Here is a 12127-nt window from a genome sequence, read left to right on the forward strand (position 1 = left end):
ATGAGACACAGCTGAGAGCACACAGCACAGCCGAGAGCACGCGGCACAAGCTCATCCCCATGTGGGCCGGAGACTGGCAAACCCAAGGCGAGGGAGTTCACTTGAGAAGCTACTTTGGGAGTGGATGTGATGCAAGGCTGTGGGAGTGTTCTGCCTGTCAACCCTGGGACGTGGCTCCGTGGGCAGGAAATTTTGACAAAACGCATTGAACTTGCTCGTTGAAAATGAGTGCGTGTTCGCTCACTTAAGTGACAGCTCGCTACAATTTGCTTAAAAAACAGAGATCGCTGAGCTGGGTGTTTAAGAAGGGTGTACTGTGTATAAGTCACATCTCATTTCTAAAGGGTGAAAACAGAATTCTGAAGCTGGGTGGCCTGGCGTTGTCTTTGGGCACACAGAAACATATCAGCCAGTCCCTGCGAGGGGACTTCTCTTTTCAGCCCCCTCCCCATCTTGAGCAGAGGTGGTATCTGGGCTTACCCACCGCCCAACCTTCATCAGCCGCTCACCAGGGTCCTGCCTGCCATCTCCTCTTTGCAGCTCCTCAAGTTCATCCCGGAGAAGAGTGACATCGACCTCCTGGAGGAGCACAAACACGAGATTGAGCGGATGGCCCGTGCTGACCGCTTCCTCTATGAAATGAGCAGGTGGGGCCAGCAGGGTCCTGCCGAGGGGAACGGAGAGCAGGGAGGTGGGCGGGCTCCAGAGGAGGACAGCGCTGGGGCTGGGGTCAGGGGGGGTGTGGGCTGCCCTGCAATGCAGTTCACCCTCTCTGCAGGATCGACCACTACCAGCAGCGCCTGCAGGCCCTCTTCTTCAAGAAGAAGTTCCAGGAGCGGCTGGCTGAGGCCAAGCCCAAAGTGGAAGGTAGGACTGAGGGGCAGGAGGAGGCCTGGAGTGGAGCAGCGTCTGGGAGAGCCAGGGTGGAGGGAGTCCACTGAGATGCCCAGGGAGACACCTTCCTTATTCTCCAGCCCAAAGGAAAACAACATCAAGGATGCAATTTAAAAGCACACCTGTCGTGAGCATCTGCCCTCGTGTGTAGTAGCACAAGTGCATGCCTCTTGTCAATGCTCCCTAGGATTCAGCATTCAAACTCTCCCAGGTGGAGCTCACATTGATACCTGCCCCAGGGCAGGACAGGAGCCCTGGGAGGCTGATAACAGCTAGCACCTGGAACAGTGGCTGGAACTTCCTGACTCCCCAAGTCTTACCTCCTGCAGAGTACTAAGTACATAGGAGGCCTCCGGGCACATTACTTGAAGTGTGAGCTGTTCAGAAAGTAGGACATTGCACTTGGTGAGCCCCAGAGGTATCTGGTTTTTGGAGCTAGGGAAAGCTCCTCCAACACAGTGAGAAATTCATATTTCAATGAGAACCAGGTGCCCAGGATGTGCATGGTCTCATCTGCTGCTCAGAACAATCCCATGAGTGAGTGCTGCCATGAACCTCTGTGTGCGTGTTTTCTCATCTCTAAAACGGGGCTGTGCCAGTTGCTATGTCACATTACCGGTGGGTAAGCAAGTCAGAAAGCTGTTCTTCCAAGCCCATGCCTTCACTTGGGCAGCTGTCAGGCCACAAGTCAGATGTGCACCTGGGAGGGCAGAAGTGGGAAGAGGCCATGAGGCTCCTCTGTGGAGAGGACAACCATGCCCCCCTCCCTCCTCTCTAGAGGACGGGGTCAGCAGAGTGGAGCAAGAGCGCCTGTGTTGCAGGTGCCACAGGTGACCACCGGTGCTGAGCAGAGCGCAGCTCCCCGCTGCAGGACTGGCCTGCATCCCCTGAGCCACCCAGTCCCGAGCAGAGCCCGTCCTGCATCCTCTGTGTAGCCTGGAGTTTGCAGAGCTCAGGGCAGACATTTCCTGTAATGCGGACCCTCTCCCCTACCTCACACCACACATACATGCACGTACACGCACACACACACCCTACAGCGATGAACCTGCAGGCTGGGATCGCAGATAACCGGTGCAGGGGAGAAGGAAGGAGACGGCAGGAGTCTCCGTCTGTCGAGTCTGGCCCTGTTGCCTCACCCTGGTGCTGCGTGAATCCTTATCTTCATCATGACTTTCTTGCATCCTGCTGCAGACTGCCTTTGGGGCCTGAGGCACAGATAAGGCATGTACTCAACGTTGTGTGTGTCTTGAGTCAGTGGAGCAACTGTGGGCAACAGCTGTTTGCAGCTATGGGGCCAGAGTAGCTTAGCCGCCGGGGAGGTTTCATTCTGGACGGCTTCCTGCACACAGAAGCTCACTGCTAGGCTCGCCCTAAGAGTCAGTGCACGCTCAGGAACGAGGCTCCCTTTAAGGTCAAGCTAAGACAGCAACACATGTGTGGAGCAGCAAACCTGCTAGGGATGGCTGCCCCCATAGCCCTGGTCTGTGACGACTGCCCTGCTGTGGTTGAACAGTCTAGGATGCTGTTGGCTTCAGGAGCTGAGTAGGAAAGAGGCACCTGAGGTTGCGTATTATAGAATCTGATCAGTGTGCTTACGTGGGGCGGAGACAGGAGGATTGTTCTGGAGCTGGAGTTCGTGTTCCTTCTTCCAGTCCTCCCGGTAAGTGATCCTGAAAGACCTAAGGTTTAGCCTATCCCAGCTGGCAAGTGAGCTACAGTGACACCCACCCTCCCACCCCCTAGCAAGCAGGGGCTCTGGGTCAAGTCACCAAAAATCAGTTCAGCAAATTTGACAGATTTACCAATTCTTCTATGAATATATTCATGAGCATATTCTTGAATATACATATATATATATATGTTCATTGCTGAATATACCAAACTTACCAATTCTTATTGTGAATACACTGAATATAGTCAAGATGACTACGGTTGCAAATGTAATATTCATATGAATATAGTCATGATTATATTATCCTTGTGAATAGGTCTAAAATGTCAGGATTACACATGGAAGTTTTCCCATTTACACCGATTTCCTTTGAACACTTGTCATTTTCTGTTTTGCCAACATTTTAGCATTTTCAGGTGAATTCCTTTGCAAATTTTTCAAATAGCAAATCAACCCTAGAAAAGTCACCCACGTGAGACGTGGATTGAGTTCTAAGCTCCCAGCTTAAATCCTGGTAGGGGGCCACTGTGGACATTTAAGGAGTGGGCATGTGAATGGGAGTACCCTCTCTTTGCCTCTCAAATAAATAAATGCAATTTGAAAAAGAAGAAACAAAACCGGGAACACTCCAGATACTCAGTAGCGGTATCGCTGTTTTTAGATCATAGAGCACACTTGTGTTCAACATCTCAGTAGCCACTGACAAGCCGTATTTAATTTCTCATGTTCACAGTTCCTTTTTCTACAGTCTCCTATTTTTACCTGCCTCTCCAGTGTTCTGCAAACTTTTAGTCAAGTGGTCTTCATTTTGTCTTCACGGTCAGCACGTTAAGGAACGTTAGGTTTGATGTGAGCCAAAGATCATAGAGGATGATTTGATCATCTTATCACCACTTTAAATAGTCTAAAAGCATATTCCAGTAGCCAGTATCTCAGTGTAGAGTTCATATTCCACCTCTACACAGTCACCATAAAGACCTAATGGCTGAGGAAGAGCCAGATACAAACATCAGAAGGAAATACTGAACTTTTGGTTACTATTAGCCCTTGTATTTCTAGCAAATATATCATGAAAGGTATTGGAAAGAAATGGTTAAAATCTAATATTGGAAAAATGTAAAAACAATATTCAGTAAGATGACAAGTAATTTATTTAATCAAATCTTAAGATAGCAGCAACTATGAAGCACAGTATTTTAATTGATCCCATGTGAAAATTTAATGGATGGATTTTCTTTCCTTCCAGAAAATCTGTAAAACATAGCATCTCAAAACAGGCAGAAGTGATCCCATAGTGTGTATAATGCAGAAATTAAAATTTTAGATGCTAGTTTTACTTTTTTAAAAAGCTCTATTTATTCATTTGAAAGTCAGAGAGGGAGAGGGAGAGGCAGAGACAGAAAGGTCTTCCACCCACTGGTTCACTACCCAAATGGCCAGGACTGGACCAGGCAGGAGCCAGGAGCTTCTTCTGGGTCTCCCATGTGGGTGCAGGTGCCCAAAGACTTGGGCCATCTTCTACTGATTTCCCAGGCCATTAGTAGGGAGCTGGATCAGCACTGGAGCAGCTGGGACTTGAACTGGCGCCCATATGGGATGTCGGTGCTGCAGGCGGAGGCTTAACCCAGTATGCCACAGCACCAGCCCCAAGGTTTACTTTTTATTTATTTTCATATTTTATTCAAAAAGCAGACAGAGGCCTTCCATTCACTGAGTCGCTCCTCAGATGCCTGCAACAGCTGGAGCTGGTCCAGTTGGAAGCCAGCAGCCCAGAACTCACCCAGGTTTCCCACGTGGGTGGCAGGGACCCAAGTACTTGAGTTGTCAGCTTCTGCCTGCCAGGGTGCACATCAGGAATCTGGGATTCAAGTGCAGGTGCTCACATCAGATGCGAATGTCCCGGGCAGCATCTTATCTGTTGGGCCAATGTCCACCCCACATACTGGTTTTAGAAAAGTGAAAATGTTCCATCCACGTATACACACCACTAATCTTAAAATATGTATGAGAGAGAGATTCCCACATTCGTGTTCTCAGCAGAGCCAGTGGGTTCTGAGAGTGGCTGTCTGGTAGAGGGGCCTTTGTCATGGGGTCTGGTGGATGTGCGGGTGCAGCGTGCATGGGAATTCTGAGGAGTGGGAGTAGTCGCCATCTTCCCGGGCTGCCGGGAGCCCAGCTGCCCTGGCTAAGCCTGGGTGGGGCCCTGACCTGTCCCCTCCCCTTGCAGCCATCCTGCTGGCCTCTCGGGAACTGACCCGCAGCAAGCGTCTGAAGCAGATGTTGGAGGTCGTCCTGGCCATCGGCAACTTCATGAACAAGGGCCAGCGCGGGGGTGCCTACGGGTTCCGGGTGGCCAGCCTCAACAAGATCGCTGACACCAAGTCCAGCATCGACAGGTGGGGACCCGCTCCCCTGCACCCCAAGACCCTTCACTTCCTTTTCAAAACAACCTCCCTTGTTCCCTCCACAGAAACATCTCCCTGCTGCATTACCTGATCATGATCCTGGAGAAGCACTTCCCCGACATCCTGAACATGCCTTCGGAGCTGCAGCATCTCCCCGAAGCCGCCAAAGTCAAGTGAGGGCACCCCCTCCCCCACCCGCCCTCTGCCTGTGACTACTATGTACACTCAGCCGAATTTCCTGCTTCAGGCCCTGTGCTGGGAGGGCTAGGAATGGCCCAGATCTCTTCTGGGAGCACCAAAGACCGTTTGCTCTAGAGTCCTTATTGTAGAGATGCTTCCAAAAAGCACTAGTAGAGCAGTTGGGGGTGTTACTCACTCTGTTACCACCGTGGAAAGTGGCCCACTAGGAGAGAGTCAGGAAGCTGGCTCGGGTTGTTCCATACCAGGGGCAAGGAGCTGTGCATCTCCTGTCACTCATTAGCTGAGGGGCTCTGGGGCATGGGGGCAAGGTCTCTGGGCATACATAGAGGTGGCTCAGGCTCAGAGAAAAAGTGCTCAGCCGAATGGGTGGACCAAGAAATGATGGGTGGGTGTCCAATAGCATCCACTGCAGTCAGACATGAACACCAGGGCAGGTAGAAGCCATCTCTGGTAGAACCAGAAGCATGGTGGTGTCTAATGCTTCTGACAGGTACGTAATGCCTGCTGCACACAAGGTACTGTAGGAGGTTAAGACCTTGTATGCATTTCCTGGTGCTTACAAAAGTGGATATGGTCATGGGCTAGGTGGGGTGGTGGGAACACCATGGAGTGGACTCTTGCAGGAGGAGGTTGCTGCCGGGGACATAGCACACTGTGTCACAGTCGACTTCTGTGTGGTCTTAAGTAGAAATAACAAAAAGGTAGTATAGTAAATACACAAGCCAGTAACATAATGGTGTGTTTTCAGTACTCTGTGCTTTGGGTTGATGCTCTTATACAAGACACAGCACAGTAGGTTGCCTGCATCAGCATCTTTTCCCCCTACACCACATGAGTGATGCATCATGGGACAGTGACAGGATGGCCCCTCCATGGAAGTTTTTCGAGTCCATTATAATCTGGCGGGACCGCCGTTGTATGTATGGTCTGCCCTTGACCATAATGTGATGTGGTATGTGACTTGTGAATGTAAGCCGGAAGCCACATAAGCTAGGGTCACCTGCCACTGGCCAGGTCCACTGACTCTGAGCCATTCCCTCAACCAGCCTGGGTTCCCAGGTGTAGAGCTGATGCCCCTCCTCCCCTCCCTGTGTCTCCTGCAGCCTGGCAGAGCTGGAGAAGGAGGTGGGCAACCTGAAGAGGGGCCTGAGAGCAGTGGAGGTGGTGAGTATGGCCCCGTACCTGCCTGGGTGGAGGGGATACAGGCAGAGGAGGAGTGGTGGCTTGTGCTGTCTGTGCCAGCTGCTCCCTGGTGCCAGAGCTGATGGTGGGCCCCAGGGCACAGAAACCTGTCTGATGCAGTTCTGTGATTCCAAGCTCCTGGCTGGGGTGACAGCCAGGACAGTGACTGGATTATCTGGGCATCTCAGGCTGTTTCTGTGCCTTCGTCCAACATTATGTCCATTTGGCTGTGGAGTGGGATGAACTATTAATCGGTGTGGTTAAGTTTGATCCTCGTGGATCCCGTCCCTGGGAAGCTGGCTCAGGGCAGGCAGTGTGTTGCTGTGGATTCATTCTGAGAGGAGAAGCGTGGTGGGGGCAAGAGGTGTGGAGTCACCACACAGCCCCCGGGAGCCGGTGACAGCAGGCCAGAGGCGAGCAGCTCGCAGACTCGTTTATTTCAGTTGGTACAGCAGCTTATAGCCAAGGCAGCCAATCCAGTCAAGGGGTGGTCTATGACCTAACCGATCGCAGCCTGTTGCCAGGCAGGCTCTGTTGTCATGTGGTTTCCGAAGCCATCCAGTCACAGCCTGTCGCCAGGCAGGCTCCGTTGTCAGTGGCCATCTTGGCATGACCTTCTCTTTGCACCACAGCAGTGCACAGTGTGGCTGTGTGCACTGCTGTCCCTGGAAGGTCCTTGTGCACTTGGACTGCCACAACATGACACTCTAAACTGGGGGGCTTGTAAGCAGGGGACTGTCCCTTCTCACAGCACTGGATGCTGGTGCATCCAGGAGCAAACTGCTTTCTCAGTGCATTTGTACCATGTCCCTGTGTGGTTGAAGGGATGAGCAAGCTCCCTTGGGTCCCTCTTGTACGGCACCTGTTTCATTCATGAAAGCTTGGTCCTCATGACCTAGTTGCTTCCTTTCACCATGGATTTGGGGGTGAGGATCTCAACATGGGGATCTTGGCAGGGGACACATTTAAAGCCACACTGCCAGGTCTCTCGTCCCCACCCTCCCTGCTGTGGCCACTTCTCAGCTAATACTGTCTCTGGCCCTGGATAAGGCTGGCCTGGTATCACCATGTCCTTGATCCACTGCAGTCCACAGCTAGGAACTAAAGACCCTTCCCGTCTTCACCATGGGAGAGCGGGGAGAGAGAAAGGGCAGGGGAGAAAGGACTTAGCAAGTTTAGGTGAAGTAAGAGAAAGAGGCTCTTGTTGCCACTAAGAGGAAGAAAAGCAGGGATCTGCAGATGTGTCACTGTGTAGGCCTGGAAGGGCTCCTCCAGGTCTGGGCTGTGAGTCAGTAGCCCCAGGGGCCTTTGCCCTGCAGGTGAATCACTGGGGGTCTTTTTTAAAGGCTGACTCAGATGCAGTGGGCCTGCATGGGGACCAGGTAGTCTGTATTGCTGAAAATTGTCTCGTTGGCCTCTGGCTGGGGGCTCAGCCATCCGTCCATCCGTCTATCCTCGGCAGGAGCTGGACTACCAGAAGCGCCAGGTGCGGGAGCCCAGTGACAAGTTTGTCCCTGTCATGAGTGACTTCATCACGGTGTCCAGCTTCAGCTTCTCTGAGCTGGAGGAGCAGCTGAATGAGGCCAGGAACAAGGTAAGGGCGCCCCAAGCCCCTTCCGGCTGCCCGCTCCACTTCCCCCCAACCTGCCCTGCACTACGACCCAGCTCCTTCACCTGGGGCTGCTGAGCTTTGAGGAAAACCTGTGTCTGTCCCCTACAGGCATTGACAACCACACTCTGCAAAGGCCATGAGCCCTTGAGCAGGCACCATGTTAAGTGTTTTAGTGATTTGCCCCATCATCTCTTACAGTTTGCCCAACGTACAAAATGCTCTCTGATAGAAGTATACATTGAGAAACAGGTGAAGCAGCTGCCCAGCTGTGAATGATAGGATTTGGTTAGAAACCTGGCCCCCCACCCACCTGTGTCTCATGTTCACTCCAATGTGCACACGGATCCCATGGCGGAAGAGCAAGCGGGGTGGGGGGTGGGGTGGGGCCTGGGCTGGAACCTGACAAGTTCCCAGGAGGTGCACAGGTGGCTGGTCCAAGGGGCTCACTTTGAGTGGTGGGTCTTTCCTGGAGGATAATGAGTGGGTTGGGTTAAAGAAGGTGGTTTCCAATACAATCACAACAGAGCCTGGCATATGTAACACTAGAAGTAATTCTATTACTCTCCCCATTGTACAAGTTGGGTAGTGGAGGTGCACAGCACTGCTAAATAACCCAGATGACCTCAGAGGTCCTTTGGGATTCTGCCCAGACACTTCTTGACCATAGGAAGGGCTTCCCAATGTCTCTACCTCCTGATCCTAGGCCTACACCATTAAGGACCAGAGGTGTCTCTCTAGCAGGCTGTCAGCTGTTCAACCCCGCACCCCAGCAGACCTCACACTCGGCCAGCTCACTTCAGGGTGAGGCCATCAAGCTCTGGTCGCCAATCTTATCCCCCGCCCCTGACAGTTTGCCCAGGCCCTGATGCACTTTGGGGAGCAGGACAGCAAGATGCAGCCAGACGAATTCTTTGGCATCTTCGACACCTTCCTGCAAGCCTTCTCAGAGGCCCGGCAGGACCTGGAGGCCATGAGGAGGAAGAAGGAGGAGGAGGAGCGCCGGGCACGCATGGAAGCCATGGTGAGAGGGCTGGGCCAGAGGGAGGACGAGGGGAGGACTAGGGGAGGGTGGGTGGGGCAGACAGGGAGCAAGGCACACCGCAGGAGCCACTGCCAGCCCGACAAAGACAGCAGGTGCAGTGGGCAAGTAAGAGCCTCCCAGTAAACCCAGCACCATGGCCCCGGCTGGGAGGGCACTGGGTGGTTAGAGGACCATGGGTGGCTTGCCCTGCCCTGGCCCACGTCCCCACAAGGGTCCCAGCCTGCCACCCTCCCGCCCCGCAGCTGAAGGAGCAGAGGGAGCGTGAGCGATGGCAACGGCAGCGCAAGGTGCTGGCGGGCGGCACGTTGGAGGAGGGCGGCGAGTTTGATGACCTGGTGTCGGCCCTGCGCTCCGGGGAGGTTTTTGACAAGGACTTGTGCAAGCTCAAGCGTAGCCGCAAGCGATCCGGGAGCCAGGCCCCAGACGTCACCCGCGAGCGGGCAATAAACAGGCTGAAGTATTGACCTGCGGACTGGGGGCCCTGGAGACCCCAAGACAGGGACAAGCCGGAGGTGCTGGATGCGGGAGGCGGTGCAGCTTTGGTAGTTTGGTGCTGGTGGGTTCAGAGCCCTGGGCTGGGCCCTGGGCTGTAGGGGGCTGGACCAGGTGTTTCCCTCCACTCACCTTAAGGAGCTCCTTCCGCCTCCCTTGCACGTTCTTTCTGGATCCGGGTCCCTCTTGGAGGCTGCCTGGCACGTCCCAGGCAGGCCCTCTCCCCATTCCCTATCACGGGCAGCCTCATGTGGGCACAGAAACGTTCAGAGCTCAATGAGAGAGGCTCCCGTGCAGTGGGGAGCGAGGGTGGGTTGAAGGAATCCAGACGCTGCTGAGAGAAGACGCCGTCGAGCGTGTGGCTGCATTTCCAATCCTCTTGGACGGACAGGAAGGAGGCACTGTGCGTTCTAATCAGCTCTGGTGTGTTCCAGAAAACGAGTGCTGGGATCATGCTACAGGGACCAAAGCCCTCGGGCAGAGCAGCAATGTCTGTCTCCTATAGCACAAGCCCGCTGGCTTCCCTCACATGTTTTTAAGTCTCTCTGCCTCCCTTCTTCCCCACCCTCCCTTGGCATCCTGTCTACCAATCCACAGTCCAGAAACCTCACGTTTGTGTCCCTGTGACTATGGCTCACTGCCAGGTCCTTGATGGGCTGGGGGGGGGGGGGTGGTCCAGGAAAGGTTCCCAGTCCTTACCACACCTGTGCCTTGGGCACAGAGATCCTGCAACAGATGTGCCCCCACCCCACCAGTACCACCTGATCGATATTGTAAGGAGAGATGACCGTGGCCTCCTGTGTTGTCCAGGAGTTCCTTGCAGCCCTTTGCCAAGGGCAACACCTGACAGCCCCAGCTGTACCAAAGAGCTCCTGGGTCTACTTAGTGTTCATCACTCAGACACCTTCTCTTCCTCCGACCTCTGTGGCTGGGCAGAAGCCAAGGTGGCCTCCCAGTCTTTCCAGCCTGCCTGTGCACGCCGGGTGTAAGGGTGGCCTTGCCCCGAGGTGTTCAGCTAGGGGGCAGGGGAAGAGGAGTAGGCAGAGGCAGCCATAGCTGCAGTGCCTGAAGGAGCCCCAAGGGGCCCATTCCGAGTCTCCCTTCCACACCTACTTCCTCTGGGGCAGGTGGGACAGCTATATCTCCAGCACTTTGGCTCCTTCCAAGAGGGAAGCATGTGAGGTCGGCTCCACCCAGGCTCTTGTTCTGGGTTCACCGAGCATCTTCGGGAGACCAGCCCGTCCTCCCTCCTGCTCTTTCCTTGTCTCGCACCTTCTGATCTAATCCCCCAGCGCTGCCCAAGGACAGCCTGCTGGGCGGGGCCCCCTCTTCAGCAGTAGCTGGTGAGCCCAGAACGTGTGTTGGTTCGAGGGAGTGGCATGTGTGTTCTGGTGGGAGACGTCCTAGCAAGTGCGAGCCCAGCTGGTACGAGTGTGACGGGGCCGCCCTGGAACCCAGAAGAGGGCGAGGTGAAGGGTGAAGACTCCTAGGAGGAGCTGCGGAGCGCTTCAGGGTCTCCATCTGCATAGCCACGAGCCCACACTGCAGAAAGCAGGCCCTGGGACAGCGGGGCATCCCCGCTCCAGCTGACCCGGCTGAGGTCGGCCTCGCCCACAGCCGGCAGGGAAGGCTCCGCTTCTGCCCGACGAGCAGGTCTGGATGTTGGCACTGGATAGGCACGAAGGAAGACAAGGGCTACGGAAGCATTCGATCCTCAGAAGAGCAGAGTTTGGTTTCGCTGTTTACAGAGGGACACAGAGTCCCGGAGCCTAGCCTCCTCACCCCGCAAGATTTCTTCTTCTCTATTTATTAATTTTTGGAGCTGGCCAGCGGCTCTGGTACTAGAAACTGTCGTGGCCAGGTAGCCATCAGTGCCTTAGACCACAGGTCATGGTCAGCTCAGCAAGAAGGGGGCTGGTGCCCGCGAGGCGGCTGAGCTGGTCATTTTTAGGTGAATTGTTAACCCTGGGTCTTCTACTCCCCAGCTGTCTAATTTTGTGTGCAGTGGAAAATTCATAGTCAACCTCAAGCAAGCTGTCGCCTCCGCAGCAGCAGCTCTTGCTCCTCCCCTGGGAGGGAACAGCAGTGGGAGGAGGACTTTCTGCAGGTGGAGGGGGCAGGGGCTGGTCCAGGCTCTCCCCACGCCCGTTCCACTTCACCAGCTGTGCCACCTCCACCAGGGAGGCCTCCTGCTCTCACTGGCGACCAGTGAGGCTCGTGTACAAAATCCGCCATGTCCTTCTTACCTGCACCTTTTTAATAAGAATATATTGTCATACTAAAAAAAAATATTAAATCCATACCATCCCCAGCCTGCCTTGAAACGTGTGCTTCTTCCCACGAGGGCTCTCGGGGTGGGCACGGCCCATATACCCCGGAGCTTGCCTGTCTGTGAGAACCGCTGGCTTACAGTTGCGGGAACCTTGCAAGCCATGGGCCGTTAGATTTGGTAGTGTGCCACCGGGAATATTCCCAGCACAGAAGTTGTTTTCCAGAGAGCCAGCTTAACTTGTGCCAGCACCCCTTGGCACAGGGCCCCACGGAGGAGACCAGAAGCAAGCCAGCCCAGTGTTGGAGGACGTGAGAAGCAGGGGCCCGTAAGTGCAAGAAACGCTGGGTTGCAA

General features: G+C 54.3%; 1 protein-coding gene across 6 annotated transcripts in view; it reads left to right on the forward strand.

Annotated features, from left to right (window-relative positions):
- The window catches only part of DAAM2 (dishevelled associated activator of morphogenesis 2), a 115394-nt gene extending 103585 nt beyond the window's left edge, over positions 1 to 11809 (forward strand). For all 6 annotated transcript variants that reach the window (XM_062186058.1, XM_062186059.1, XM_062186057.1 and 3 more), the window contains exons 18-25: positions 541 to 647; positions 779 to 867; positions 4797 to 4965; positions 5040 to 5147; positions 6279 to 6339; positions 7820 to 7951; positions 8820 to 8990; positions 9254 to 11809. In XM_062186058.1, the coding sequence (XP_062042042.1) occupies positions 541 to 647; positions 779 to 867; positions 4797 to 4965; positions 5040 to 5147; positions 6279 to 6339; positions 7820 to 7951; positions 8820 to 8990; positions 9254 to 9475 (1059 nt within the window). In that variant the 3' untranslated portion in view covers positions 9476 to 11809. The remainder of the gene's footprint in view (positions 1 to 540; positions 648 to 778; positions 868 to 4796; positions 4966 to 5039; positions 5148 to 6278; positions 6340 to 7819; positions 7952 to 8819; positions 8991 to 9253) is intronic.
- Positions 11810 to 12127: the final 318 nt, after the last annotated feature.

Source organism: Lepus europaeus, chromosome 3 (genome assembly GCF_033115175.1).
Source record: "Lepus europaeus isolate LE1 chromosome 3, mLepTim1.pri, whole genome shotgun sequence".
In the NCBI taxonomy this organism is placed as follows: Eukaryota; Metazoa; Chordata; class Mammalia; order Lagomorpha; family Leporidae; genus Lepus; species Lepus europaeus.